This window comes from Eucyclogobius newberryi, unplaced genomic scaffold, assembly GCF_026437365.1.
Source record: "Eucyclogobius newberryi isolate DKJ021-1_F unplaced genomic scaffold, fEucNew1.0.hap1 SCAF_2, whole genome shotgun sequence".
Taxonomy (NCBI): Eukaryota; Metazoa; Chordata; class Actinopteri; order Gobiiformes; family Gobiidae; genus Eucyclogobius; species Eucyclogobius newberryi.
In genome coordinates, this window is record NW_027315834.1 from 20,865,706 (window position 1) to 20,890,143 (window position 24,438).

General features: G+C 39.7%; 2 protein-coding genes across 3 annotated transcripts; one reads left to right on the top strand and one right to left on the bottom strand.

The window, feature by feature from the left end:
* The first annotated feature begins 179 nt into the window (after positions 1 to 179).
* LOC140367723 (membrane-associated phosphatidylinositol transfer protein 2-like) lies at positions 180 to 16,877 on the top strand. 2 transcript variants are annotated; one of them, XM_072454336.1, is made up of 26 exons: positions 180 to 453; positions 4,284 to 4,498; positions 5,632 to 5,753; positions 5,877 to 6,110; positions 7,074 to 7,412; positions 7,525 to 7,620; positions 7,777 to 7,881; positions 7,963 to 8,027; positions 8,106 to 8,196; positions 8,284 to 8,437; positions 8,510 to 8,699; positions 8,774 to 8,893; positions 8,964 to 9,175; positions 9,249 to 9,424; positions 10,030 to 10,200; positions 10,281 to 10,421; positions 10,617 to 10,769; positions 10,860 to 11,126; positions 11,474 to 11,622; positions 11,731 to 11,847; positions 11,930 to 12,046; positions 12,110 to 12,258; positions 12,337 to 12,486; positions 14,054 to 14,237; positions 14,310 to 14,438; positions 14,508 to 16,877. In XM_072454336.1, exons 1-26 carry the CDS (start codon positions 376 to 378, stop codon positions 14,871 to 14,873), a joined length of 4,290 nt encoding a protein of 1,429 aa, XP_072310437.1. In that variant the 5' UTR covers positions 180 to 375; the 3' UTR covers positions 14,874 to 16,877. The 2 variants fall into 2 exon arrangements, with proteins under 2 accessions (XP_072310437.1, XP_072310438.1); XM_072454337.1 differs by lacking the exon at positions 10,860 to 11,126 and having other exon boundaries at positions 181 to 453.
* Positions 16,878 to 18,350: 1,473 nt separating this feature from the next.
* Positions 18,351 to 24,233, bottom strand: LOC140367724 (kinesin-like protein KIF2A). Its single transcript, XM_072454338.1, has 21 exons — positions 24,017 to 24,233; positions 23,181 to 23,275; positions 22,960 to 23,079; positions 22,517 to 22,571; positions 22,293 to 22,412; positions 21,766 to 21,866; positions 21,597 to 21,692; positions 21,437 to 21,491; positions 21,199 to 21,361; positions 21,038 to 21,128; positions 20,910 to 20,973; positions 20,550 to 20,641; positions 20,319 to 20,461; positions 20,025 to 20,229; positions 19,842 to 19,952; positions 19,685 to 19,752; positions 19,534 to 19,620; positions 19,227 to 19,371; positions 18,860 to 18,961; positions 18,644 to 18,779; positions 18,351 to 18,576 (listed from the first exon to the last, which is right to left on the bottom strand). Exons 1-21 carry the CDS (start codon positions 24,177 to 24,179, stop codon positions 18,491 to 18,493), a joined length of 2,298 nt encoding a protein of 765 aa, XP_072310439.1. The 5' UTR covers positions 24,180 to 24,233; the 3' UTR covers positions 18,351 to 18,490.
* Positions 24,234 to 24,438: the final 205 nt, after the last annotated feature.

Genomic DNA, 24,438 nt, shown 5'->3' on the forward strand with positions numbered 1-24,438 from the left:
CGTAAGTGTGCAGTCTGCACACTTACGTTTAATGGTCGCACCCGGTCAGAGCTGGGATTTAGGTTGGCAGAGGATTTGAGCGAGGCCAGTGGATTACCTGGTAATAGATCGAGTGGGTTGGAGGACACACACAGGAAGGGTTGTCTTGGATGTGGCTCAGAAAAGGAGGGGTTAATCCTTGAAGCAACATTTTCCCCTCTGATTCATTAATTCTGCTGGACACCAACCTGTACAAACCCACTGTCTTTGTCATTTATAGGTGCGGACACCAATGATTCCTGTCCATCTTTTTGAACATGTTGGTTGAGTTGTGTCTTGAACCATAAGGCACCTCTCGTCCTCCTCCCGGTGTGGACCCAAACACAAAGACAAACCATGCTGATAAAGGAGTATCGCATCCCCATGCCCATGAGCGTGGAGGAGTACCGCATCGCACAGCTCTATATGATCCAGGTAAGTGCTTTTCTTCTTAAAACGCTCCAAGACTGTTTCTTGGGCAGGAGGTTAATAATTTGTGCAGGATGTTAGCAGGATGTAAGTTAGCTAGTTCAAGAGTTGGTAATGTCATAGTGTACCAGAACAAGAGGACCGGAGAAAGGGTTAGTGATCCTGTGTTGTCCTGCAAACCAGCTGGTGCTCCATATGCCACGTGGATTATATCTGATTTCATAACTGTTGTCTCCATGTGGAAACAGACTTTTATCTGCTTTTATTTTTATTATGTTGGTTTGTTTGAGGTTGCTGTTGATTTATTGATTATTGGTTTCTAGTGCAAGTGATCTGTTTGGTAAAGCTAACATGCTTAAAAGTCATTTTTGATCACAGATGTTGTAAACATACTTTAAGCTGTGCTGCGTGGCTCAGAGCAGCTCTTACTCATATGTTTACATTGTGTTGTGCTCCATCTGCTCACTGGTCCGGGTTCACAATCTTTTATTCATTATGTGAAAATATAAAAAATTAAATTACACTCGATAAAGAGTTTGAGTGCTGCAGATTAAAGGAAAAATGTTATTGCGAAAATGTCATTGCGAGCTGGTTGTCTCCATGGAGACAACCAGCTTTGATCTGTGGAGAGGCAAAAAAATACTTGTAATTGAATAAATGCAAGATATATAAGTTTAAAACCAAAGCAAAGCAATAGCATCTCCATGAAAACAAGTGTCATACCCCCAGCAGAAGGAAAGGTTACATAGTGCACATATATATCACAATTTAAATCCCAATATTTCAATCGATTGTTTGCTTAGAGAGAAGGTGGGGAATGAGTGCACTTGAAATGAAGAGAACAAATGAAATGAAAGTAGGAGACGCAGCTCACAGAAATAGACTGTTGTAAGCATATACTTGACAAAGGTACAACCTGTGAGCAACTTTTCCCCTCAAGGAAACACGTACAAGCACATTGAACCTACGTAACCTCACTGTATTTACCTCATGTTACTTCAGGATTACAATCACGCGGCACTGTTTAACTTTTTAGTTAAAGTTAAAGTATTTATTGAAAAGCGTAGTAGAAGGAGGAGTGATCCACCTTTTTATGAGACTGTAGTTTTGAAGAGTGAAACACAGATGGATGCTAACCTTGTGGTGTAACATGAATGATTCAGGGCCAGTGCAGCCCAGAGGAACAGGGTCCTCAGAGGAGACATTACCATTCAACGTACGCAGACCACACTCTCCCGGCGACACGCTCTTTTGAGAACATTTTAATTGTTTTACTTTTTGCTAGTTTGATAAAAACTTTTTTTTTTTTAACACTGCACTTGACAAAACTTTATCCGTAATGGACCGAGGAACAACTATACACACTGTTCCTTTAGTGCGGTGTATTAAATATTCTTTTCTGATACTTTTGGTCAAAGGACATTTTCTAAAACGTACACTATGCTGTATTTTCCGCTTATCTGTAACATGTTGTTCTCAAACAAACAAAAATGTAATTGTTACTCACAGTACACAGACGCACAGTCGTTTTTCTTGACTATAAAGATGTTTTGAACATTCTTAGAGTGTGTTGTTTTGTGTGGAATCCCATGATGAGTTCTGCCATGTGGATGTTCAATTTGAGGGGGTTCTTTATGTCTTAGTGGTAAAAATGTTCAAATTGTGTCCAAATTCTAGTTAGAATTTTTCAATATTTTCTAAAGAATAAACATAGAACATTACAGAACACAAGTAAATATCAACTAAAAATCAATCGAAGCAAAATCACGGCACATTTGAATAACAAATAAAATTCCCACAAATTTCTGTCAAATCTGTAATTTAAACTGAAACAGTCAGTTTTTCCAGTTGTTTGCACTTTATTGTCGCTGAGGTTCACGTCAGCCATTTCTTTGTGACAGCCTTTTTTCCTGCCAACATTTTTTGATTTTTAATTAACAATAATGCCAAGTGTTTTGCTTTAGAGAGTAATAGCTTTGCAAAATGTGTGTTAACTTTATACTTTATATTTATTAGCCTTTCGTCGATAGTGTCTTTGTCAAAATAAATTTGTATTATTTGGCGATTATTTCATTTAGATTATAAGGATTTATTTGGGACAAGGAGAATGAATAGTGTGATCGAGCTGAAGATGTGTTCGTAAATCTGCCCTTTTCATACATTTTAGTTGTTTTGAATAAACCTCTGTGCATTTGTAGTCTTGTGAGGGCAGATGGTTAGCGCAGCGATAATCAAACGTTTTAGTTGATTGCCAAGAAATACATTTCTTTAGCCGTTAGTTAGCTTAACAGATAACTGTGTATGTTTTGGTTGTTACTGTAGAGAATGACACATAGAGTGAAAAGTCTAAAACCGGCTTTGATTTCAATTGATTAGTCGTGTGTTTTATTTTGACTGATTCCTCAAACGTGAAGTGCTCTCCTCAGCAGCACACACAGCAGCAGCCTCTGTGCACAAATCTATTCAGTTGACACAGAAAAATCGAAAGTTATTCCTGTTAGGTTGACCTACTGTAGTCACGCTGCTGACAAGGGGAACTGCACACAGCCCAATTTTGTTAAGCCTGATTGAATGTTTTGCTTTTGCCGACAAGAGCTTGTAATTTCCACAAAGCAAGGTGAACTACATACAGTAATGCTTAAGGTGCTCTAGTTGGTACTCGACTTTTTTATGGCAGTGAGACATTGCCCACTAAAACCCAGCTCTGCTCCGTGCCACCGCAGAACAGATGCCGGCTTGTAGAGGGTGATTTAAGGCCCTCAGCTCCACGCCTAAATTACATTACCTGCTAGATTACAGCAATTTTCTATCTTTTGCCTCCTTTGACCTTCATTATAGATATCACCTCCCTCCAGTCGTGCTGAGAGCGGCTCTGTGTTCAATCTTAAGCCTCATTCTTGACCCGGAGCGTCCCACACTTGCGGTTAATAATGATCCGGGTCATTTGTATTCACGCGGCTCTGTTCCTTAACCTCTTGTCCGTTATTGTAAAAGGACTAAAACAGCTTTTCAATCAGCTCTTGGCGAACAGGAAAAAGAGTTAATTCAGTTTGAAATTTGTATAATATCGTGATGTTGTTTCGAAGATCCACTGAGAATATCGTTTATAGTAAAATGCTGTAAAAAAAAAATTAAATAAAAGTGCTGATAAAGTTATGTCGTAAACTTTCAAAGAAGTGAATAAAAGGTGATATTTCTGTTCTTTGCACTTTTGTGATTAATTTTTTCAGATATTTCCCATTTGTCTGAAAATTACACTTCCGTTATACATAATATAACACAATATTGTCTGAATAGTGTTATAAAATATTTAGATAGTAATCAAATTTCCTCTTTCTTTTCCATTGAGGGGAGGCCCGCAAGAGCCTTCTTATACTAGTCAACAAGACTGCTTGTGTTTAAAATCTGTATTTTAAAATTATATACTCCACTAAATTATGAATAGCTCATTACACAGACATAGTATGTTTACAAACTGATATCGTCTTGCAGTGATCTACCCCGACTGTGAGCTTAGACGGAGCTGACTCTTAAAGGATTTCTGAAGTAACCATCTGTTCAACGCTGAGGAGAAAATTAGACTCTGAGCTGAAAGCGAAAATTACGGTGTCACTTCTGCTGCTTTTCTCTCTTTTTTTTTCTTTTTTTTTTTTTTTTTTTGTACATTTCTTTTACATTTTTGATACAATTGTGTCATTAATTTAGCTGAACATGCTGAAGATCTTAACTGAAGACTGCATTGTAACTCCAACTTGGCTTTAATTGAGGATTTCTGCTATGACCATGGGTTGATTTCTTTGTGTAACCCGTCACATTTTCTTGTCTTGTTTGAACAGAAAAAGAGCAGAGAGGAGAGCTGTGGTGAGGGCAGTGGGGTGGAAATCCTAGAGAACAAGCCTTATGAGGATGGGCCCGGAGGTTCGGGTCAGTACACACACAAGGTCTATCACATCGGCAAGCACATCCCATCTTGGTTCTGTGCCATCTTGCCTCAGGCCGCCCTTCGAGTGGAAGAAGAGTCGTGGAATGCGTATCCTTATACACGCACGCGGTGAGAACAACTTCAGTTACTTATAGGAAATGAATCTCCTCCAATCCCACCTTAAGACTGAATCAAGTTAGTATGATTGAAATAAAACTGTGTTGTAATGATATACCTAAGCAAACAGGGACACGTGAATACTTATTTATAGGTGTGTGTATGCGCGTTTATATGCATGATGTGTAAGTGCGTACATAACTTCTATCCAAACCACTATAGAACATTTTATTAACAGAAACCGTTTCCAAAGTGCTGCACAATACAAATAAAAGATATAGGAACAAATACGGTGGTAGAGTGGCTAGCTCTCTCGCCTTTCAGCAAAAAGTTTGCAGGTTTGACTCCCGGGCCCAGAGTTTCCCCGTGACTGGGTGGGTTCCCGGGTGGGTTCCCGGGTGCGTTCCCGGGTGCTCTGGTTTACCCCATAAACCTAAAACATGCACTAGGTCAAATCTTCCAGCAGCTGAGGAGATGCCCCAGTGGATGGGTCAAATGCAGAGGACAAATTTCCCTACGGGAACAATAAAGGCTAATCTAATCTACCATATATAAAATATAGCTCTATTTAAAACTCTCAAGGTAGTAAAAACTACTAAAACCATTTTAAGAACAAACATTTTTAGAATTTAAACCATTAAAGAATTTCCCACATTGATCTATTTCTACTTCAGAGTGTGTCGGGTATACTTTGGGTATACTTCAATTGTTTTTTTTTACTTGTGAACGCAAAAGGGTGAAATCATTGTACAACTGACAATCTTGAAATAATCAATTCAATCAAACCCATGCTAGGCATGTACAACCGGCCACAGTGTTTGAATCCTGGCTTCGACTGTTTGCTGCATGTCCTCCCTCCCTCGTGCTCGCTCATCCCCTGTTTCATGCTCAACTGTCCTGTATAATAAAGCCTACGAGCCAATCAATCTTTAAAAGAAAACGAAATGAAAAGATGAGTAAGGAAAAATGATCAGCAGCCACCTTGAAAACTGTTCTGTTTTCTGTTTTATAATTTATTTTCATTAATTAAAGCTTTGTGGGTTTTTGAGTGAGGGTTACTCTACAGTCGTGTGTCTCTATTTATATTGCATCCAATCATTACCATAAAATAAATCCTTTTTTATGTTTTTTTTTTTTATTTTCAGATACACATGTCCATTTGTGGAGAAATTTTCAATAGACATAGAAACATATTACAAACCTGACACTGGAAATCAAGTGGATGTCTTCAATCTGTCCTCTGCTGAAAAAAGAGTACGGACAGTAGGTAAGCTTTTGATGTCACCAAAAACACAGACTGAACACTTACTTATATGTGCTTTTCATGAACATTTGCTTACTTACTTACTTACTCACTTACCGGTACTTTGTTTCATTCTGATAATCACAGATCCCATAGACATCGTAAAGGACTATATTGCCCCTCATGAGTATTTAGTAGAAGAGGACCCTAAGCTGTATCAGTCACTCAAGACAAAACGGGGGCCGCTATCCGAGGACTGGATAGAAGAGATCAACCAAAACCCAGGCCAGAACCCAGTAATGTGCGCCTACAAGCTCTGCAAAGTGGAGTTCAGATACTGGGGAATGCAGTCCAAAATAGAGCGCTTTATACATGATGTTGGTAAGTGGAAAAAAACTAAATGTGATTTTATTTGAAAAATTACAATTTCTCTTACAATATATTTTGAAACTAGAAACACTATATTATAAACACTTATTCTTAGTGATCAAATGAAGGTTCTCATGTTTTAACTTTGCACATGAAAGATGAAGGTGTGTGTGCTGCCCTGTGGTCGAGTGGTTAAGGCACAGCACACGTATACCAGGCTCCACGTGCAGCCGGCCGCTGTGTTCCCCTGTTTCACACTGTCTTTCCTGTCTAATCAAGCTTATGGGCCAAAAATCTTCCCCCCCCCAAAAAAAGATGAAGCTGTAAGAAGTCAGGGCATGTTAAATAGCTGGGTGCTGTGTTTCAGTGAGAATAGAGCCTGTAGAAGAATCTGCTGACAGAGATAAATATGTAGACTGAATTTTTTTCCTGATCTGAGACGATTGGTAGCTTAGTATACTCGATACCAATTCCCATACCAAAATTATTTTTTTTAAAAGGGTAATATTTATCATTTTAAACACAAAATTATTTTTATTTCAATATGTTACTGTGTGGTATTATACCAGTTAAGCTCAAGATCATTCTAAAACTGTTGAGGAAAGGTTTCATTTTCTCATGTTTAAGTGATATTTTTGTTTGTTTTGATGCAAGTTTTAGGATCGATTAGTATTGTTTTTTGGTTCTTTGGTTTCAACAACCCTATCTGAAACCTCTCAGTCCGTAGAGTCTGAAGGATCCAATCTATTTTCAAAATGGGTTTCCATTTGGTAGTGTCTTGGGGACTATTTCCAAAGCCTTTTTTTCTATTTACTTATTTTCCTAATTCATCATTTTGTTTATGTGTTGCATTTAGATACATTAACCTTAATAAATACACACAGTAAACAGCAAACATAAGCATATTCCGTACAGTATATAAAGTGCAAATGAGGATGTAGCTGTTGTTGATGAGAACTATTGTCTATGACTCAGGCCTGCGTAAAGTGATGGTGCGAGCCCACAGACAGGCCTGGTGTTGGCAGGATGAATGGTATGGACTGACCATAGACGACATCAGGCTGTTAGAACTGGAGACCCAGCTGGCCTTGGCTAAGAAGATGGGCCAATACAGCCAGAATGAGGAGGGTGGAGCGGAGACAAATGGCTCTGCTCTGAGTCAGGACCAGGAGCAGGGAGCAGGGACAGCGGGACCAGCTTCTGAAAGTGAGGGAGGAGCAACTAAAAAGGGGGAATCACTGGAAACAAGAGGAGAACTCACTAAACAGTGGTCCACGTCTTCCAGGTCCTCAAACCGCTCATCCAAGAGAGGAGGTTTGTAATACGTTTCTCATGAGAGTTGTTTATTATGAGCAATGTGAAATGATTTATAAGAATTATTTTTTTAGTATTTTGAGTACTGTTTTACTTTTTTTATACTCTACAGGAAGCCCCTCGCACCAAAGCATATCTGAATGGAGGATGCAAAGTATTGCTCGTGACTCTGAAGACAGCACAGATGATGAGTTTTTTGATGCTTATGGTAAATGTTAATGAGCTTACTTAACTAGCACTGTTGAATATTGAACACTTTGTGTGATTTACTGTAAGGTCTACAAAGCTTGTGTATTGGGCATTAGATTTAATATTCTCATTTTAGATTTTTATCACCCTTACTCATCTTTTTAACATTTTACAGAAGACTTTTCTGACAATGAGGAAATACTTCCTAAGGAGATGACAAAGTGGAGCTCAAATGACCTGATGGATAAAATTGAAACAATTGAGGTGGATGAGGCACAAGGTGGGCATTTGAGACCTTCCCTAGCAGAGTGCGGTATTGTAATTGTTGGATATTTAAGATTGTTTTCTTTTGTCCATATAGAAACCTTGTATCAGGATTCAGGAGGGGAGTATTCTGTCCTAAGTAATGAGGAGACACACTTAGATGTATGCTCTATTTTGTAGCCTTGAAATCAATTTAAAGGTCGTGTGATCTACAGATTGTCTTGTTTTTGTGTCATCCAGGACTGTTCATCTCAGCAGTGTCTTCAAGCATCCAAGATTCATGTCCTTATTTTGGTCCTTCATGGGGGAAACATTCTGGATACTGGCTCTGGTAAGATTAATTATTATTGTTTTAACAGAAAGTGTGCTATTAAAACCTGAAACATATTGAAAAATAAAAATATAATTTAATTCCTAGGGGACCAGAACAGTAAACAAGGAGATGTGAACACTTTAAATGTGGCTTTTGACACCGTCATGAGGGTTCATTACCCCACAGCACTGGGCCGCATTGCTATTCGGACGGTTCCGTGCCCTGCTGTTTGTGTGGAGGCTTTCTCACTTGTCTCAAAGTAAATACCTTTGACTAATTTTGTAATGCGCATTACTGTATTTTATTATACATAGTTGTGTTTGTTTTACAGCCTTAGTCCCTACAGCTATGATGAATCATGTCTGTCCAGTAGTCAGGACCACATACCTTTGGCCGCACTGCCACTGCTAGCCACGTCTGCCCCACAGTATCAGGATGCTGTAGCTACAGTTATCCTGCGAGCCAACCAGGTGTACAGCGACTTCGTCAAGTCTCAAGAAGGTGCCCCTTTTACCGGACAAGTGAGTAACAAAAGAGAACATACTGAGCTTTGTACAAACTTAACGTCTTTTCATCAATGTTTATCTTATTGCAGGTGTGTGTTATCGGGGACTGTGTTGGCGGGATCTTGGGTTTTGACGCTCTCTGCAGTAGCTCAGTAGTTGTCTCAGAAAGCCAGAACAGCAGCAGACGAGGCAGTACCATCAGTGTTCAGGTAAAACTATCCACATCTCATACAAGGCTTTCTTGTGAACAATAAACTATATTTAATCTCTGTATTTCAGGACACAGACCTCTTGTCTCCAGGTATTGTGATAAACAGCATCTCTCCATCTTCACCGACTCTGGAAGGAAGTCGACACCTTAGCAGAAGCAACATTGACATTCCTCGAAGCTCTGGACAAGATGATCCCAAGAAACAGCTGCCTCGCAAACGCAGTGACTCCTCCACTTATGAGTTTGACACTATTAAGCATCATCAGGCTTTTCTTTCCAGGTAAGGCCTCTTAAATAAACATTATAAATTCACATTTGCAACTGCATCTAAATCTATGTTTTTGTGTGAGCAGCCTTCACTCCAGTGTACTCCATGGGGACCCTGGATCCCGGCGCTCCAGCAACAGCACAATGCTGGAGGGAGGCTCTTTGGGAAAGTTTGACTTCGAGGTGACAGACTTCTTCCTGTTTGGTTCTCCTCTGGGACTGGTACTTGCACTGAGGAAAACTGTGGTGCCCTCATTAGATGGTAAGGAGAGGCTTGGCCTTGCTTTACAAATAGTTTAACACAATCTAACCAGTCAGGTATATTTAGTTGAATGATGAAGTTAACGTTAACATTTTGTGGAGAAATTATGGCATTAAAGCAGGTGCCAGGGTTCAAAGGGTAGGTTTCTGATCTCAGCTGCTATTTGCAAGATTTGGAACAGAAAGAATAAACAGACTCAATGATCACAAACAAATTAAAGTCCTTTGGGGATGACAGTATGGTGTCACAGCTGTGTCAACATCTGTAAAACATTTGGTTTATACGAAATTCCAGCCAAAATAATTAATTAAAATAAATGTTCTCAATATACTTGAGAACATAAAAAATCAATATACAAAAATCTCACCAGAGCTTTACCTATTTCCCACTAAGGAGCCGACTATCATCAGGCCTGAAACATAAAAGAAAATTAGGATCCTCTTTGAGCTAGTCTAAAAAAGCAACTAGTACACAGGTGTGCTGCCAGTGGGCTGATTTAAGTACTTTTCTGATGTAAAAGCATTTATTTTTCTACAAATACCACTAATATTTGGACTTGTTTTACATTCTATTCTATTTATTTTGTCATCATGTGTCCTGTCTAGTGTCAGCCCTGCGCCCGGCCTGTCAGCAGGTTTACAACCTGTTTCATCCTGCAGACCCTTCTGCCTCACGGCTGGAACCTCTCCTGGATAAGCGCTTTCACCTGCTTCCACCCTTTAACATTCCCCGTTACCAGCGCTTTCCACTGGGGGATGGTCACTCAGCACTGCTCGGTCAGATTTCCATTAAAACTGACCGTTGTAGCTGTGTAATATTGACTTTTTTTTACACATTTTGTTCTTGTTCACTTTAGTTGAAACAGTGCAGAGTAACCCACAGCTCCTGATGGATTCTGGGAGTGGAGTCGCCAACCGTCTCCAGGACGGGACGATCACTGAGACCTCTATTCCAGTGCCTGTTCTCAACTGGCAGGTCACACAGCCCCAGATAGACTGTGAGTACTTTGTGATGCTCTATGTTGAAACTTTGTTATTAAAAAGTGTAACACAAAAAACAACCATGTTATTTTAAACTTCAATTAAATGTATTTTTGTAACGCCCTAAGTCACAACTGGGGTTGCCACAAAGGATGACAGAGAAGACTTTTTATAAAATAGTCAAAATAAAAATGTTGTCTGCTCGTTTTTAGTGGATTTGCTACATTCCCACTCGTACTTTGACGGCCCATGCCCTTCACCAGGGGTGCCACACCTGCGCTGCACCCGAAGAGCCAGCGAGGCCAGCATTGCTAGTCAGGTGTCAGGCATGGCTGACTCATATACTGCATCCAATATTGCTACAAGTAAGTTGGCTCCTGCCCTGATTTGTTGACTTAAACAGGTTGTGTATGACTGTACATTTACATGTCAATATTCTTATTTGCCTACTTGAGCAAGCACACTTGAGTTAAGCCAGAGTAAAAGGTCCAGTCTGCGTACCCATCTGGTTCTACCCTACAATAAAGTCTTGCGCAATCCGTCACCTCGGTTGCGCAAGAAAATTGCTCAGGTGTTTCTCAAACACAACGGTGTGGAATCACAGTCGGCCACGGAGCATGCATTGGACCTGACCTCTTATCCCCCTGCTGATGTCCCCTGTGACCTGACAGACATCAGCTCCACCCCCCCATCATCAGGTGTACTGAAGAACATAGAGCAAGGTAGCCTGGGAGCTGTAGAAGCCATTAGAAACGCCCTTTTCCCCTTTGTTTTCACTTGTCTGACTGCTCTGGTTTGTCTTGTAGCTGAAACCATAAGATCTTCCATAGAAGTTCTGTATAACCCTGAAACACCTGAATCACTTTTCTCCTTTTCAAATGGAAAACAAATGTGGTTTTCCCAAAGCCTGAGCTATGCCCTTTGTGTTCTAAACCAATTCTGCTCAATATTACCTTATTCTTAGACTAAAATCTATTTCCGATCTCCATTAGATTCCCATGTTTTCAGTTTTTATTCTGTCTTATCTAGATATTGTCTGTACTATTTATGCTGTTGTGTTTTTTCCTAGTTGCTTCGCGCTGGTGGGGCAGTAAGCGGATGGACTATGCCCTGTACTGTCCGGATGCACTGACAGCGTTTCCCACTGTAGCTCTGCCTCATCTCTTCCATGCCTCCTACTGGGAGTCAACGGACGTTGTGTCTTTTCTCCTAAGACAGGTCAACTCACATGGCACAACATTTTTTTATTTAACCATAATATAATTTATTGCTGTCTATTCTGGTGAACTTCATTTTCATATTTAGTGTTTTTATGCTGTGTTTTAGATGATGAGACATGAAAACTCTAGCATTTTGGAGCTGGATGGAAAAGAGGTGTCTGAATTTACTCCATCGAAACCTCGGGAAAAGTGGCTTCGCAAGAGAACTCATGTTAAGATTAGGGTATGCATGTTGATTCCTTGATAATGCCCTATATGATTGTCAGAAATCCAAATAATCTTCTATTATGTCTCACATTTAACAGAATGTAACAGCCAACCACAGAGTTAATGACTCTGTATACTCAGAGGACGGGCCCCAGATGGTAACGGGACGTTTTATGTATGGCCCTCTGGACATGGTTACCCTTACAGGAGAGAAGGTAGTGACAAACACATGAGTATACAGCCAGTTTCTCTGTTAAACTCATGTCTGTATCTTGTAGATTGACATTCACATCATGACCCAGCCTCCATCCGGGGAATGGGTTTATTTTGACACTGAGCTCACCAACAGCAGTGGACGTATCTCTTATGTAATACCCGAGTTGAAGAGGCTTGGCATCGGTGTGTACCCTGTCAAAATGGTGGTGAGGTAGGTGTTCACTTTTTCGGATGCTCCATGTTTAACACTCTTATTCTTGACTCCACTTGTCTTTGCCTTTTGTGACAGGGGCGATCACACATTTGCAGACAGCTATCTTACCATCATCCCACAGGGAACAGAGTTTGTTGTATTCAGTATTGATGGATCATTTGCTGCAAGTGTTTCTATAATGGGTAGTGACCCAAAGGTTCGGGCTGGAGCAGTGGATGTGGTGAGGTCAGTGTTTCTATAGACGTAGATCAATCTGTTGTTAATAGCAATATCAGCTTATTTTAATCATGGTGGTTTATCTGCTCTTTATCTGCTTATCTACATATTCGTGGTGGCTAATACCGTTTTACACATAATGAAGCACTCAATAAGAGTCATGCAGCTGACATCACACTGTTCTGAGTTTTAGCAGCAAAAAACAGATGAGAATCAATGTTGAGAAATTATATTTTATCCTGTAAGAGCACAAAATATGACTAAAAAACTAAACTGTGAAAGAGCTGCCAGAATCTAATAACAAATGTCAAAGTCTATAACCCTGCTAAATCGTTTGTACATGACGTCAAATAGAAGAAATTATAATATAATTAAACAGGTATAGAAAAGCAGATTAACAGAACACTGCAGCTGCGCTCACATTTATCACGGATACAGACTTATATAAACATATGTTCAATGACCTTTTATCCTTAAATAAGATGTTTTTGAGTCTGTTTGTTGAGGAAATTAATTGTTGTGCAGCAGATGAAGTGTCTTAAATCTTTAGCAACCAACCTAGCTGAGAACTACTTCACATTTTGCCCTGTAAAGTTAATTTGAGCAAAACAAAAGCTCCATGGACAAAAAATAGATCTTAAAAAGCAAAGATTAACATTTTATCAGTTGTCATAATTCTGCCACTCAGAGGAATGTTGAGGATATTTTATGTCTTTTAAATATTTTTTTTTATTTTCAAGTTTTACAAATTTATTGTACATAGAAATAATACAAAGAAACAAAACAAGACCAGAGAGAGAACAGAGGACAAAAGTCAAAACAAGCAGACATCCAACGAGTGAGAAAAGAAAAGGGAAATCAAGGCACACACAAACCCAACCAAACGTCCCACTTTGACCATAGTCCATAGTTCAAGTCTGAATGTGAATGTGATTTTACATCTTGCGAATGCCTAAAGAGATGAGGGCCTTTTTCGCAGCTGCCAGGAGAATGTTCTATAGGTAACTGTTTATTGTGTCCATGGCAGGAGTCCTGAGGCCCAAGTATTATTCCTGAAATCCGATGGGATGGTAATGTCAAATATTGTCTGCAGGGCTTTATTGATCCCTGTCCAGTCATTCTGAGCAACAGGACACTCCCATAACACGTGATAGTGGTTTGCCTCCTGGCTGCCACGATTTCTCGTGCAATTGGCATTTCCCTGTGAATAATTGGCACTTTGACATGGTGTTATGAAAGAACGTGACACATTTTTCAAATAAAATAATGTAGTAGCATAACTTCTGTTGAGAAGTAAATTACAATGTTCTTATGAAAATATTTCAAAACACAACAAGCAGCCCAAATCATTTATCATAATAAATGTAGTTTATTTTTAAAGACATTGGGACAGGAAATGTATGTTATCTTCTTAACATATTTTGGCTCTCATCTCCTATTGTCTTTAAAAAATAAAATGAACCGTTGGGATAAGTTTAAAAAGTACAAAACAAATACTTTCAGACTAAATACTTGAAGCCTGAATACTTGTCTGAATAAGTGTGTTTATCACGAGTTTGAATATGTTGTTTTGCAGGTACTGGCAGGATTTGGGGTATGTGATAGTATATGTCACAGGACGTCCTGATATGCAGAAGCAGCGAGTTGTAGCGTGGCTTTCTCAGCATAACTTTCCCCATGGGATTGTGTCTTTTTGCGATGGACTAGTTCATGACCCTCTTCGACACAAAGCCAACTTTCTAAAATCCCTCATCAGTGAGGTAAAAAGGACTTTGCATTTTATGCATCATGCAATTTTGTCTGGCATAAGTAACCTTTCTCTTTTTGTTCAGGCCCACATGAGGATCTTTGCTGCATATGGCTCCAGCAAAGACATCTCTGTGTACTCAACTCTTGGTGTCCCACCCTCCCATATCTACATAGTGGGACGACCAACAAAGAAAATGCAGCACCAGTGCCAAGTAAGGTTCTGATCCTGCAGTTTGAATTTCACACACATATTGCTTATTAAATTAATATCTTCTTCTTAGTTTATTTCAGATGGGTACGCCTCTCACCTGTCCCAACTAGAGTACAGTCAGAGGTCTCGGCCTGCCAAGTCAGCTAGTACACGCATGGTCCTCCGCAAAGGCAGCTTTGGCTTGAACGCAGCTGGTGGGGAATTCCTGCGCAAACGGAACCACATATTTCGCACCATTTCTTCACAGCCTGGTGGAACAGGACCAGGCTCGCCCGGCCAGCCAGGCCGCACTGAGAGGACTCTGAGCCAATGTGAAGTGGAGCGAGAGCGAGGGGTCAGCACAGCCACTCAGAGGAGTATGAGCATCGCAGCCGGCTGTTGGGGCCGCAGTGGCAGCACCAAGGAGGGAAGCGGAGGTCTATTGGGTCCCAAGTAAGGATTAATCTGAGATAGAAAGAGCCACACAAGTTCCACCATGATCTCTGGACAAGAAAGAGAGTGGAATATGTTTTCAGAAGATTAAAGAGAGGATGAATAAATCATCCAGAGGGAGTGGATTATGTGAAAACAAGAAAAGACAATTCTGTAGCATGACTCTTTTTAAGAACATCACAAGTAAAATATTCATTTCCCATTTATTGTAAGCCTTAAATCAATCTCATAAAATGGGAACTCCAGTTTCTGCACACAGATGCCATCATGACCTCAGGACATCAGCAGAGCCACTTCTATGTACACTCACAGTGCGTTTAGGGCTAAATCTTTCAGAAGCCAATGCTTGGCATACTTTTGAGAAATTAAGCCCTCCAGAAACCTTTACAAAACAGATCGAAGTCAAAATTTGGAAAATTAATGAAGCTTGACTGGTGAATCACTTTTCTACCAAATTATTTGTAATTTAAATGTTGTTTGCATTAGTGAAAAGTCCTTAAATTTGGTCACATGTGATTACTATATGGAATTTGAGCTAATACAAAAAGGACAAATGCTGAAGCAAATGTTCATGTTTACAAGTTGTAAGGTTTTTGCTTGACATATGGCCAATTTAATCTCTTATGTGGGCCAACAATAAGTATTCCTATAGCAAGAAAAATAATACAAATAATTACTCTTTAATCAAGTCATTACTCAACATGCCCATCTTAAAATATTGCCCAGTTACTGTATATTTAAAGCACTTCACATGTCTGTGTTGATGACACTGGCAGGTGCTTGTTTCACTGAACTGTTGGAAAGATCTACATGACATTTGCCTCTAGGTCCTGAAGGTCTTATATTCAGATGGACAGGAAACCAGGCATGCAGCAGCAACTCTCTCTGTACAGTCCACTGCAGTGATCCCTTTACATTCATGCTTGCAATACCTCTGAGTACCCTCAATACACTGGGTGGCAGTGTTGGGTTTTGTTCCCTGTGTGCTGCTGCTTGGAGATGCCTGACTTTCTGCTCTTGTGACAAAAAGGTCACAGGTAAATTCTCAAAGCCAACTGTTTCCTTTGGAAATGTCTCCTTTGCAAAGACTTCCTTTACCAATACAGATTCTTGACCAATGGTTGACAGGCCTGTTGTGGAACAATGCTGAATTTTGAAATATAATTGGGTGGGTCCTTTTCAGTAAATAGCCAGTGCGTGATGTCAGGCAGTCTTTTCTGTATTTCCAGATGAAGAGGCCATCTCAAATCTCCAACCTCAAATCTGTATACAAGTATTACTACCATGTGATAAGGGTTTGTGGAGCATTTAATAAATGTACAATAATTTCCCAAGATGTAAATTAGTTTCCAGCCTTAATGGGCAACCCAAAAACCAAATGCATATTTTATTACTGTAGGCTATCAACTTTGTAACCTCATTGATATGTTTTGCACTAGTTTACAGTAATGTTATACTGTACTATTACCATTTCATATTGCTACATTTATCATATTTGCAGTGCATGAAAAATGTATTTTTGTTTGTGCAGAAATTCAGTAATGTACATTATGTGAGTGAGGGCATGGAAAGAGGTAAATGTGCCAAAAAGTACACCTCTAGAGGTTAATTTGTTTAATGTTACCTTGAAAGAGGGACTCGTCGGAAATAACAATATTTTAACATATACATTTTGAATTAATGTGTTTGAGAAAACCGGTCAAGTTAAGCCAAGATTGAGGACGTTGCTGCATTCATGTCCAAAGACTTCTTAAAGGCAGAGTTCTGAATGTGAAGACTTTGAGTCCCTCTGGTTAAGATGAATGTTTCTCCATTTGTTGCTGTTCACAAGAACTGGGCTTTTGTTGTACATAATGTAAACATTTACTATTTACTATATGTACGTATGACTAACATGGCTATTTATTTACTTAAGACCATAATGATACTATGACAATTTCAGGTAAATTATATTGACTTATGTAGCATTTTATTCGTCTCTGACTGTAATTAAATCTATGGACCAACATTTAATGTTTTATTATTTTTCCAGCATAAGTTCATATTACTGTAATGTAAACACACAGTGCTTTGGTACTACCAACACCAGTATGAAGTGTGTCACACTTTAAAGGTGTACCATGTAAGTTTTCAGGTGGGTGGTCCCCCATCTGCTTGTCTCCATGGAAACTTGAATGTCAGTATCTTGCATTTATTTATTTGCAGGTGTTTCTATTGCAAAAACTAAAAAATATAAACTAAAAACATGTATTCGTATGTAAAGACTCACCACTGCTAATACTTAAGTTGCTAAATGTGTTTTGGCAAACTAATAACATTTTCATGGAGACAGTCTATAGCCCTCACCAAAGAAGTTACATAGTGCACCTTTAAAGCTGTAAGAGGCCTAAAGTCTATGACCAGCTGTTGATGTCATTCAGCTTGGGCAAACTGATTTCATAATCAGTAAATAAATCATATTGAGTACACTAGATTTGCAGGATTAACTGCAACTCTTAAAACTCATGTTAACTTCACTTTGCCATCAGAATATTCATAATTCATGTTTTTATTAAGTAGCCTAATTGTTTTATTTGGCATTTTATTTATCCATCTATATTATGTATTAAGGATTTGTTGTCAGCAAGATCAGCAGTAAGTAGAAGTAACGTGAAAATCAAAGTTGCCTACTAGATAGTATTGATTTTACATGAGGAAATGTTTATTCCTTAAGGTTTGAACGGGCCAAGTACATGCTAGCTGATTAATGCACAATAAAGGATTAGTTTTCTATTTTAGCTAAATTGTCATCATTTATTTTATTGACCTCAGCCTCAGAAGTACTCAGGTCTTTTGACCTTGTTCCAACAGTGTGAACTGTATCCAGATAGAGCTCACTTTGCCAATGTCACTGGTGTGGAATAAATATTATTTATTGGTAATACAGTGTTTATGTGTTGTCTAGTTTTAGTGAGAGGTTAATTTCAGAAATTTCAGATGAAAAACACAAAAAAGGTACACAATAACGTGTTGCTTTTATTATGAAATTGATTCTCGATTCCATTTTTCTCATTTCTCAGGCTTGACAGCAGTGCCCCTCTCAGGACGATCCAACAAGCGTGAATCTGTTTAGTTAATGTTCATTTCTTTACTTCACACAGACACAAACACGCTTGTTTTGGCTCATTTTAGACACAGACACAACATGCCCTCATCTTGCCTGTTTTCTTTTGCATACAAACAAGATTAAATGATGGATGGGAAGGAAATTTGTCTCAAAATGTACAACAGTTCTCTGAATTAGGCAAACATTTTCTCAGAAATTTGTGCAAAAAATATAAATATTACATGCTTTCTTATATTGAAGCACTTGTGATGTTACATAATCGTTATGGTCAAACAAAAAACTTGTGATGAAACATAAACGCAATGGTCAAATAACATTTTTTAAATGTGCTCTTTTTACAAAGGGAAATTGTTATAAAACGAAAGAAACTCACAAAGGCATTAGGATTTGACCAAAAACCGCTAAGAAATCTCAGCTCTTTAACAACAGTAAGCCTGTCAGGCTGACCATGACGCATGATATGGTTAAAAGAAATTTCAAATTATATAATTTCATACAGTGTTTGTGTGATCTGTCTATAGTGCACGAGGCCTCTTTGGGGTGATTTGTTTGCTAGCTTGCTCCTCCTCCTGCAGGGCACAGCGGAAAGACTTGACTTTGTCTGAAACAAAAGAGGGTTAGAGATGTTGCTCCACAATGTTCACTGTGTCTTCATCACTGTATCTTACCTCTCAGCTCAGTGAGGACTTCGATCTTCAGATCCAGAATTTGCTCGAGTTTAGTTGCATATGATTCAACATCATAGTCTACCTCCTCTGTCATTTCTAAAAGCATTTTTTCATCTTCTAACCAACGTACTGACTCCTGTGAACACATTTAAGCTTTATATAATCCATGCAACTCAGATTTGCACAGATAAAATGAATGTTGCTTGAACTGTTCACCTGAAACACAGCCCTGTGGTCCTCAAGAACCTGCTCCTCCATCTCCACAAGCTGAGATACAGCCTCGTGGAAAGTGAAGAGCTGTGGGGAAACCTCCTCCTCCTAAAACATTGCAAAACATTTTAACATTAGGTCTTTTAAATATATTTGTTGGGACTTTGAAATAGGTAACATTAAAAGTAAAGTGAAAGGAAATGGACTTTAAATTAATATGCAGTGTTAAAATGTGTTTGTGAAACAAAACAAAAGTGGTATCTTTTTCATAAGGGAACAACTTTGGTTAAATGGTTACAAACAACACTGTAGCCATAATATGGGCCCTTTTTGCTTTCTGACAAATAATTTCTTATGAAGATATTTTCCTTACATTCTGCTCACAGAGCAGCTTCAGATCATCTCTCTGTGGGGAGCTGCCCACTCCCCACTGGGCCTCCAGCACCTCCAGCTGGTTGACATGTCCAGCCTGATGACAGTCCATCACTGCAAAAGGATCCCCTGACAGCTCTTGGACCCTGACAACAAACAATTCGGATCAGTCCAGAATCATCACTAAAAAACATCAAATGAATGCTGTATGCTATGTTATTACTGGTTGCATTGATAAATCCATTTTAAATTGTTTAGAATAATATTTCTATTGCTTGTTCAATATAATCAATCAATATAGGCCATACTCATAAGTGGGTGACGACTCAGACCGTCCTCCTCCCCCGCTCTGTGTGAAAGGGATATCTGAAGGGCTTATGCCAAACTCTTTGACTCTGAAGATGGAAAAGACAGAAATATCAAGGTCTGTAGGCTGTGGCTAAACCACCAAATGTTTACCTGTTGGCATATCTCAGGGTGTTCAGAGTGTTTTCACAAGACGCCATTCCTGGGGAGATTGTAGCAATCTGAACAAAAACATGAAATAAATAATAATCAAAGCTCTGAACCATACTTAAGACTAGAGGCGAAATGATGTATTTTAGTTTTGCCATACCATACAAGTCCTTGAGTTTTCTCCAATGAAGGAATCCCTCAGTACTTGGGTTAATTTGCTTGCTCTAAATGGAGTGTGAGGTTTGTTTCGTCCAAGAGCCCGGATACACTCCTGGAAAAGGATTTCAATATAGTTGTCTTTCTGGACGACACAGTAAGAGAACTTCAGGACTGAGTAGCACACCTTAAGGGCCAACAAACTCTTGTTGATCTCAGCTCCTTCGAGGCGAGTCTGGCGGTCTGCGCTGGATGTGTCTGCCCCCCTCTCGTTTCCAGCCAGATCGATAAGAGAAAACTTTCCATGCATCTTTCCCCGTCTTCGCAAAATTATCTGGAAAACGGCATGGCTCCTGGAGGAATGTGCATTTGCCGATGTTTGCCCAGAAGTTCTTGGGTAAAACACAACCATATTATTTATTTCATAGTCAATAATGATATAGTATACTGTGGCTGCAACATATGGCGTGTTGAAGGTCACCTGCAGCTGTTTCCCACTTCGATGAGTTTGAGAACGTCTTCTGTGCATTTAACCTCTTTCTCCTGTAGGCCCACCACCTGGACCTGCTGCTTCCCATCCTCCAGCACCCGCAGCTTGGCCTTGTGATTTAGCAAGTCAAAGACCTTAAAGACAAAAGCAACTGTTTATTTAAACAATATATTCATAAAGGTAAATGTATATGGCCATACATATTAAGTGTGTATTACCAACCTTGCCACTGTAGATTTCAAAAAAGGTGGCAAAGACTTGAAGATCTAACTTTTTGTAGTTTGGCTTTTTCAACATAAGAAAGACATCTCTGGCTGAAAAGATATTATATATTGTCAACTTTTTTATGCACGCACCCGCACGCGCACACCCACACGCGCACACCCACACACGCGCACACCCACACGGGCACACACACCCACACGCGCACACACACGCGCAAACACACGCGCACACCCACGCGCACACACACCCACACGCGCGCACACACACACGCGCACACGCGCACACACACGCACACGCGCACACACACACACACACACACACACACACACAAGCAATGAAAGGTTTAACATAATTCACCTGACAGAGCGTAGATTCCTTTAGAGCAGTCCTGGTTCTTCCCTGAAAAGTCTCCTCCCATTGTCTGAAACATGGGCATTCTTAAGTAATGTTATTTACAACATATCACACACATAAACATTACTTACATGTGTTTTTCCACTTCCCGTTTGTCCATAAGCAAAACAAGTTGCCATTCCTCTTTCAAAAATGGTCTCAACCAAAGGCTGCGCCGTGAACCTGGTGAAGATCACAGTCGATGTTGTTTTGAAGTCATGATAAAATGCTCACGCAGACAATAATCTCATACCTGTAAACCATTTCATTTGTGGAGTTCTCATCAAAAGTGTAGTCGAAGCGAAAAGTTTGGTTCTCCAAGTAACGCGTCAGGTCAACTTTTTGTTTAGGCTCATGAACCATAACGACATCTTTACTTGGGATAGTAATGACATCTAAGTCCTTCATTGATAGCTCTAAACAGGCGGCAGATGTTTACATGAAAGCATTGGATTTACTATGTTAACTAAAACAGCCAATAGAAAATCTACCTTTTTTATTCAGCGGTCGAGCTCGTACACACACACATATCCTATGCTCCTCAATCTAAAGCGCAAAATAAAGACGTTGTTTTTATTGTTGTTGTAGTTAAAACTTCAATAATTCATAGTAAGTAAATGTAATAAATAAAATGCTTTTGATATGACTTACCAGATCATTAGAGGTCAGGGGCCTGTAGTCCAGGCTGGCTCTGAAATCTCTGATCATGCACATAATTTCATAGTTGGGTAAATTTACGTCTACTTCCTAATAAGAAAAGAAAGTGTCAAATAATTCAAAGCACACAGCAATAGAAACTCAGTGTTCCTCAAACACATACCTGGGCTTTCTTTTCTCTGAGTTCTTGTTGCTGAAGTCGTCTCTTTTCGCGCTTTTCTTGAAGTTTTTCAACCTCTTTTACACAACTAGATTTCTTTCGAGCTGTAACAGATAAACCAAAAAATTAGACAAGCAACAATTTAAACCATGACAATCAGGTTATCTCTTTCAGAATCAGAATCAGAGAAGGTTTATTGCCATTGCTATGAACAGAATTCCCCAACAAAGTAACTTGCTTTGGTGATTCAGTGCAACATAAAACAATGAACAATGATAAAACAACCTATATAAGTCAATAAAAAAAACAATTTAAATCTGCTATAGGATAAAAATGAAATACAAATAGGCTTTCTATATACACAACATTTACAGTTTTATACGTGTAGTGCAGAAAGTGAACAGTGCAGAGAGTGATGGATTAAATTATGGTTAAATGATAGTTAAAGTGACAGGTGTTTAGGAAGTGTTCATGAGTCCAACGGCTGAGGGAAAGAATGGTCATTTATACAAGATAAATCCTTTTGTTACCATTTTGCTGCTGTAATAGTGTTTGGTTGAAGGCTGACTGTGGCGCTATCGCTGGTGGAGGAGGCTCTGAGACTTGACTGTGTTGACTGGGCCGAGCCCGGGTTGTGCCGATGGCAGCCGCTGAGGAGCACAATAACACATTACATGGATGTCAAAACAGACAAGGTTCACTGGAAAGCAAATAAAAATCCATTTATAAGTGTTGTAGGTTTGGCAAAACTTACCTCTGTTCTCCCGAGGGGTGTTCTCAGGTTTAGGTATTGCCGTAACTCGTCTTGTCTGAAGAATAAAACAAAAACTGATTACGACAGTGCATTAAGCAGGGTTTGCAGTACGTCGGCGTATGCTCTGGGTATGTAACTATTTTTGAATTGTGCTCAGTTGCATCTGACAGTCCTGTAATGTTGGCTGTGGGACAGTAGAGTGAAATAGTGCTGTCATTGTATTGTATTGTATAGTTTTGGTGTGTGTGAGGTTAGGACTCAGAGGAGTAATGGCCCGTTCACACCGCGGCATTCAAAGCGTCCAGTTTACATTCAAAGTAAGTAAGGGAGTAAGTAAGTAATGCCCAAAGACGGAAGCAATAGGATCTGAAAATACTCAGATGTTACATAATAATGTGTTTAAATTGAAAGGTTTAAAAAAGATGTTGCTTGTGGAGGCTGACCTTAGGGACCTTGCTGATTTTAGGAATAGAGGAAGGAGGAAGCGGAGTCTCGGGGCTCTGTGGTATCTCATCATCAGGGGCAACGTCTGGATTCAGAGCAAAGATGCTTTCAAGGTCAATCTGGATTCAAAAGAAAAAGAAAAGAATACAATGATATGGTTTTCATCATAATGGCCTGCCTTTATACACATGTAAGTAATGTCTACGTCTCGCAGTTAGACCTCTTTGCCTTTGGTGTCCCCGTTCTCGATCCACTCCACTGTCACACTGTCATTGTCCTCATGCAGTGATGTGACCATGGCCTGGTGTATCCGTCCTGCAGAGGGGAAAAACATGGGTCTCATCTAGTTCAAAGAAACATTGACTATAACGAAGGGAAAGTGCTTCTTGAACCATACATTACAGCAGTGAGCAGTGAATCAATACCATATTATAATCAATAACGTTAATACATCAAGAAACTACAATATTACATTCATTTGTCATTGTTTTACTAATTAAGAGATAAAAGTATGATCCTTCTGGGTGTGGTTCTTATCAAAATGAGTTGATTACAAAGCTTCATTGATGACATTAAAAGTCATCAATGTTAAGTATGAGAAGAAGGTATAATGAAAGTCTCGTATTGGTGTGTTCCTTAAACACTGGATGCCGCAAAGGGGGAGAGGCCCCGGCATCAGCAGCACGTGAGGCGGGCCCTGACAGGATCATTCTGCAGCTTTAATCAACAACTGAGAGACACTATTATTAAGAACCACAAGACACAAATAAAATGAGATAGTAAGAGATGTTACAATCGACGCGATAAGGCTGTAAATTGAGTTAGCCGGTGATCACTCAGTGCATAACGACGAGGGGAGATTATTTGATGGTTGATTCAATAATTAAATCAGCTCGTGTGGTCGTCTAAATGTACACACAGTAAACGGACCAAAGGTAGTGTCACAAAAAGGATGCTTTAGCGCGCTAGCACAGACCGCCCTGCCCTGGCGGATGCTGCTCTCATCCAGACCACCCGGATGAGAGCCGTGCGCGGTGCGGGCCCCACTGCACGTACCGTCGCTCCGTTTTATCTCCACGTAAATGCCCACGAAGATTTTCCCAAATACCAGCGCCATCGCTCCAGCCGGGTGTTTCGGTGCGGTTTGGGGAACACCGAGTCTGTCCAGGTTGTGTGCTGCTAGTGAGCTGTTAGTGGAGGCAGGAGAGGCGGTGCGCATGCGCGGGAGTGGCCCAGAAGCAGTACCAGAGGCTCATTATCAAAAAGATGATAATCTTTCCAGTCCTGTAACAAATATATAGATATATTTAAACAAAGCGCATCAATCTAGCCAAAACCACTTAATTCAGCCCATATTTGTACACCCATGTCCCCACCTTTAGTTCTTACCCTTATAGTGAGCATATAGAAATATACTTATCTGTTTAAAAACTTCTCTAATATTAAACAATTACTACCTGGGCTAAACAATGTGCTCA

Excerpts from the sequence above, each read along its gene's own strand:
- LOC140367724 (XM_072454338.1), bottom strand. The coding sequence starts at position 24,179 with ATGCGCACCGCCTCTCCTGCCTCCACTAACAGCTCACTAGCAGCACAC. Across the intron at positions 23,276-24,016 it reads GGAGATAAAACGGAGCGACG|GACGGATACACCAGGCCATG; the intron begins GTACGTGCAGTG and ends TCCCCTCTGCAG. Across the intron at positions 19,953-20,024 it reads AGAGTTTGTTGGCCCTTAAG|GAGTGTATCCGGGCTCTTGG; the intron begins GTGTGCTACTCA and ends ATCCTTTTCCAG.
- LOC140367723 (XM_072454336.1), top strand. The coding sequence starts at position 376 with ATGCTGATAAAGGAGTATCGCATCCCCATGCCCATGAGCGTGGAGGAG. Across the intron at positions 8,028-8,105 it reads ATGAGGAGACACACTTAGAT|GACTGTTCATCTCAGCAGTG; the intron begins GTATGCTCTATT and ends TGTGTCATCCAG. Across the intron at positions 10,770-10,859 it reads TGCATCCAATATTGCTACAA|CAAGCACACTTGAGTTAAGC; the intron begins GTAAGTTGGCTC and ends TGCCTACTTGAG.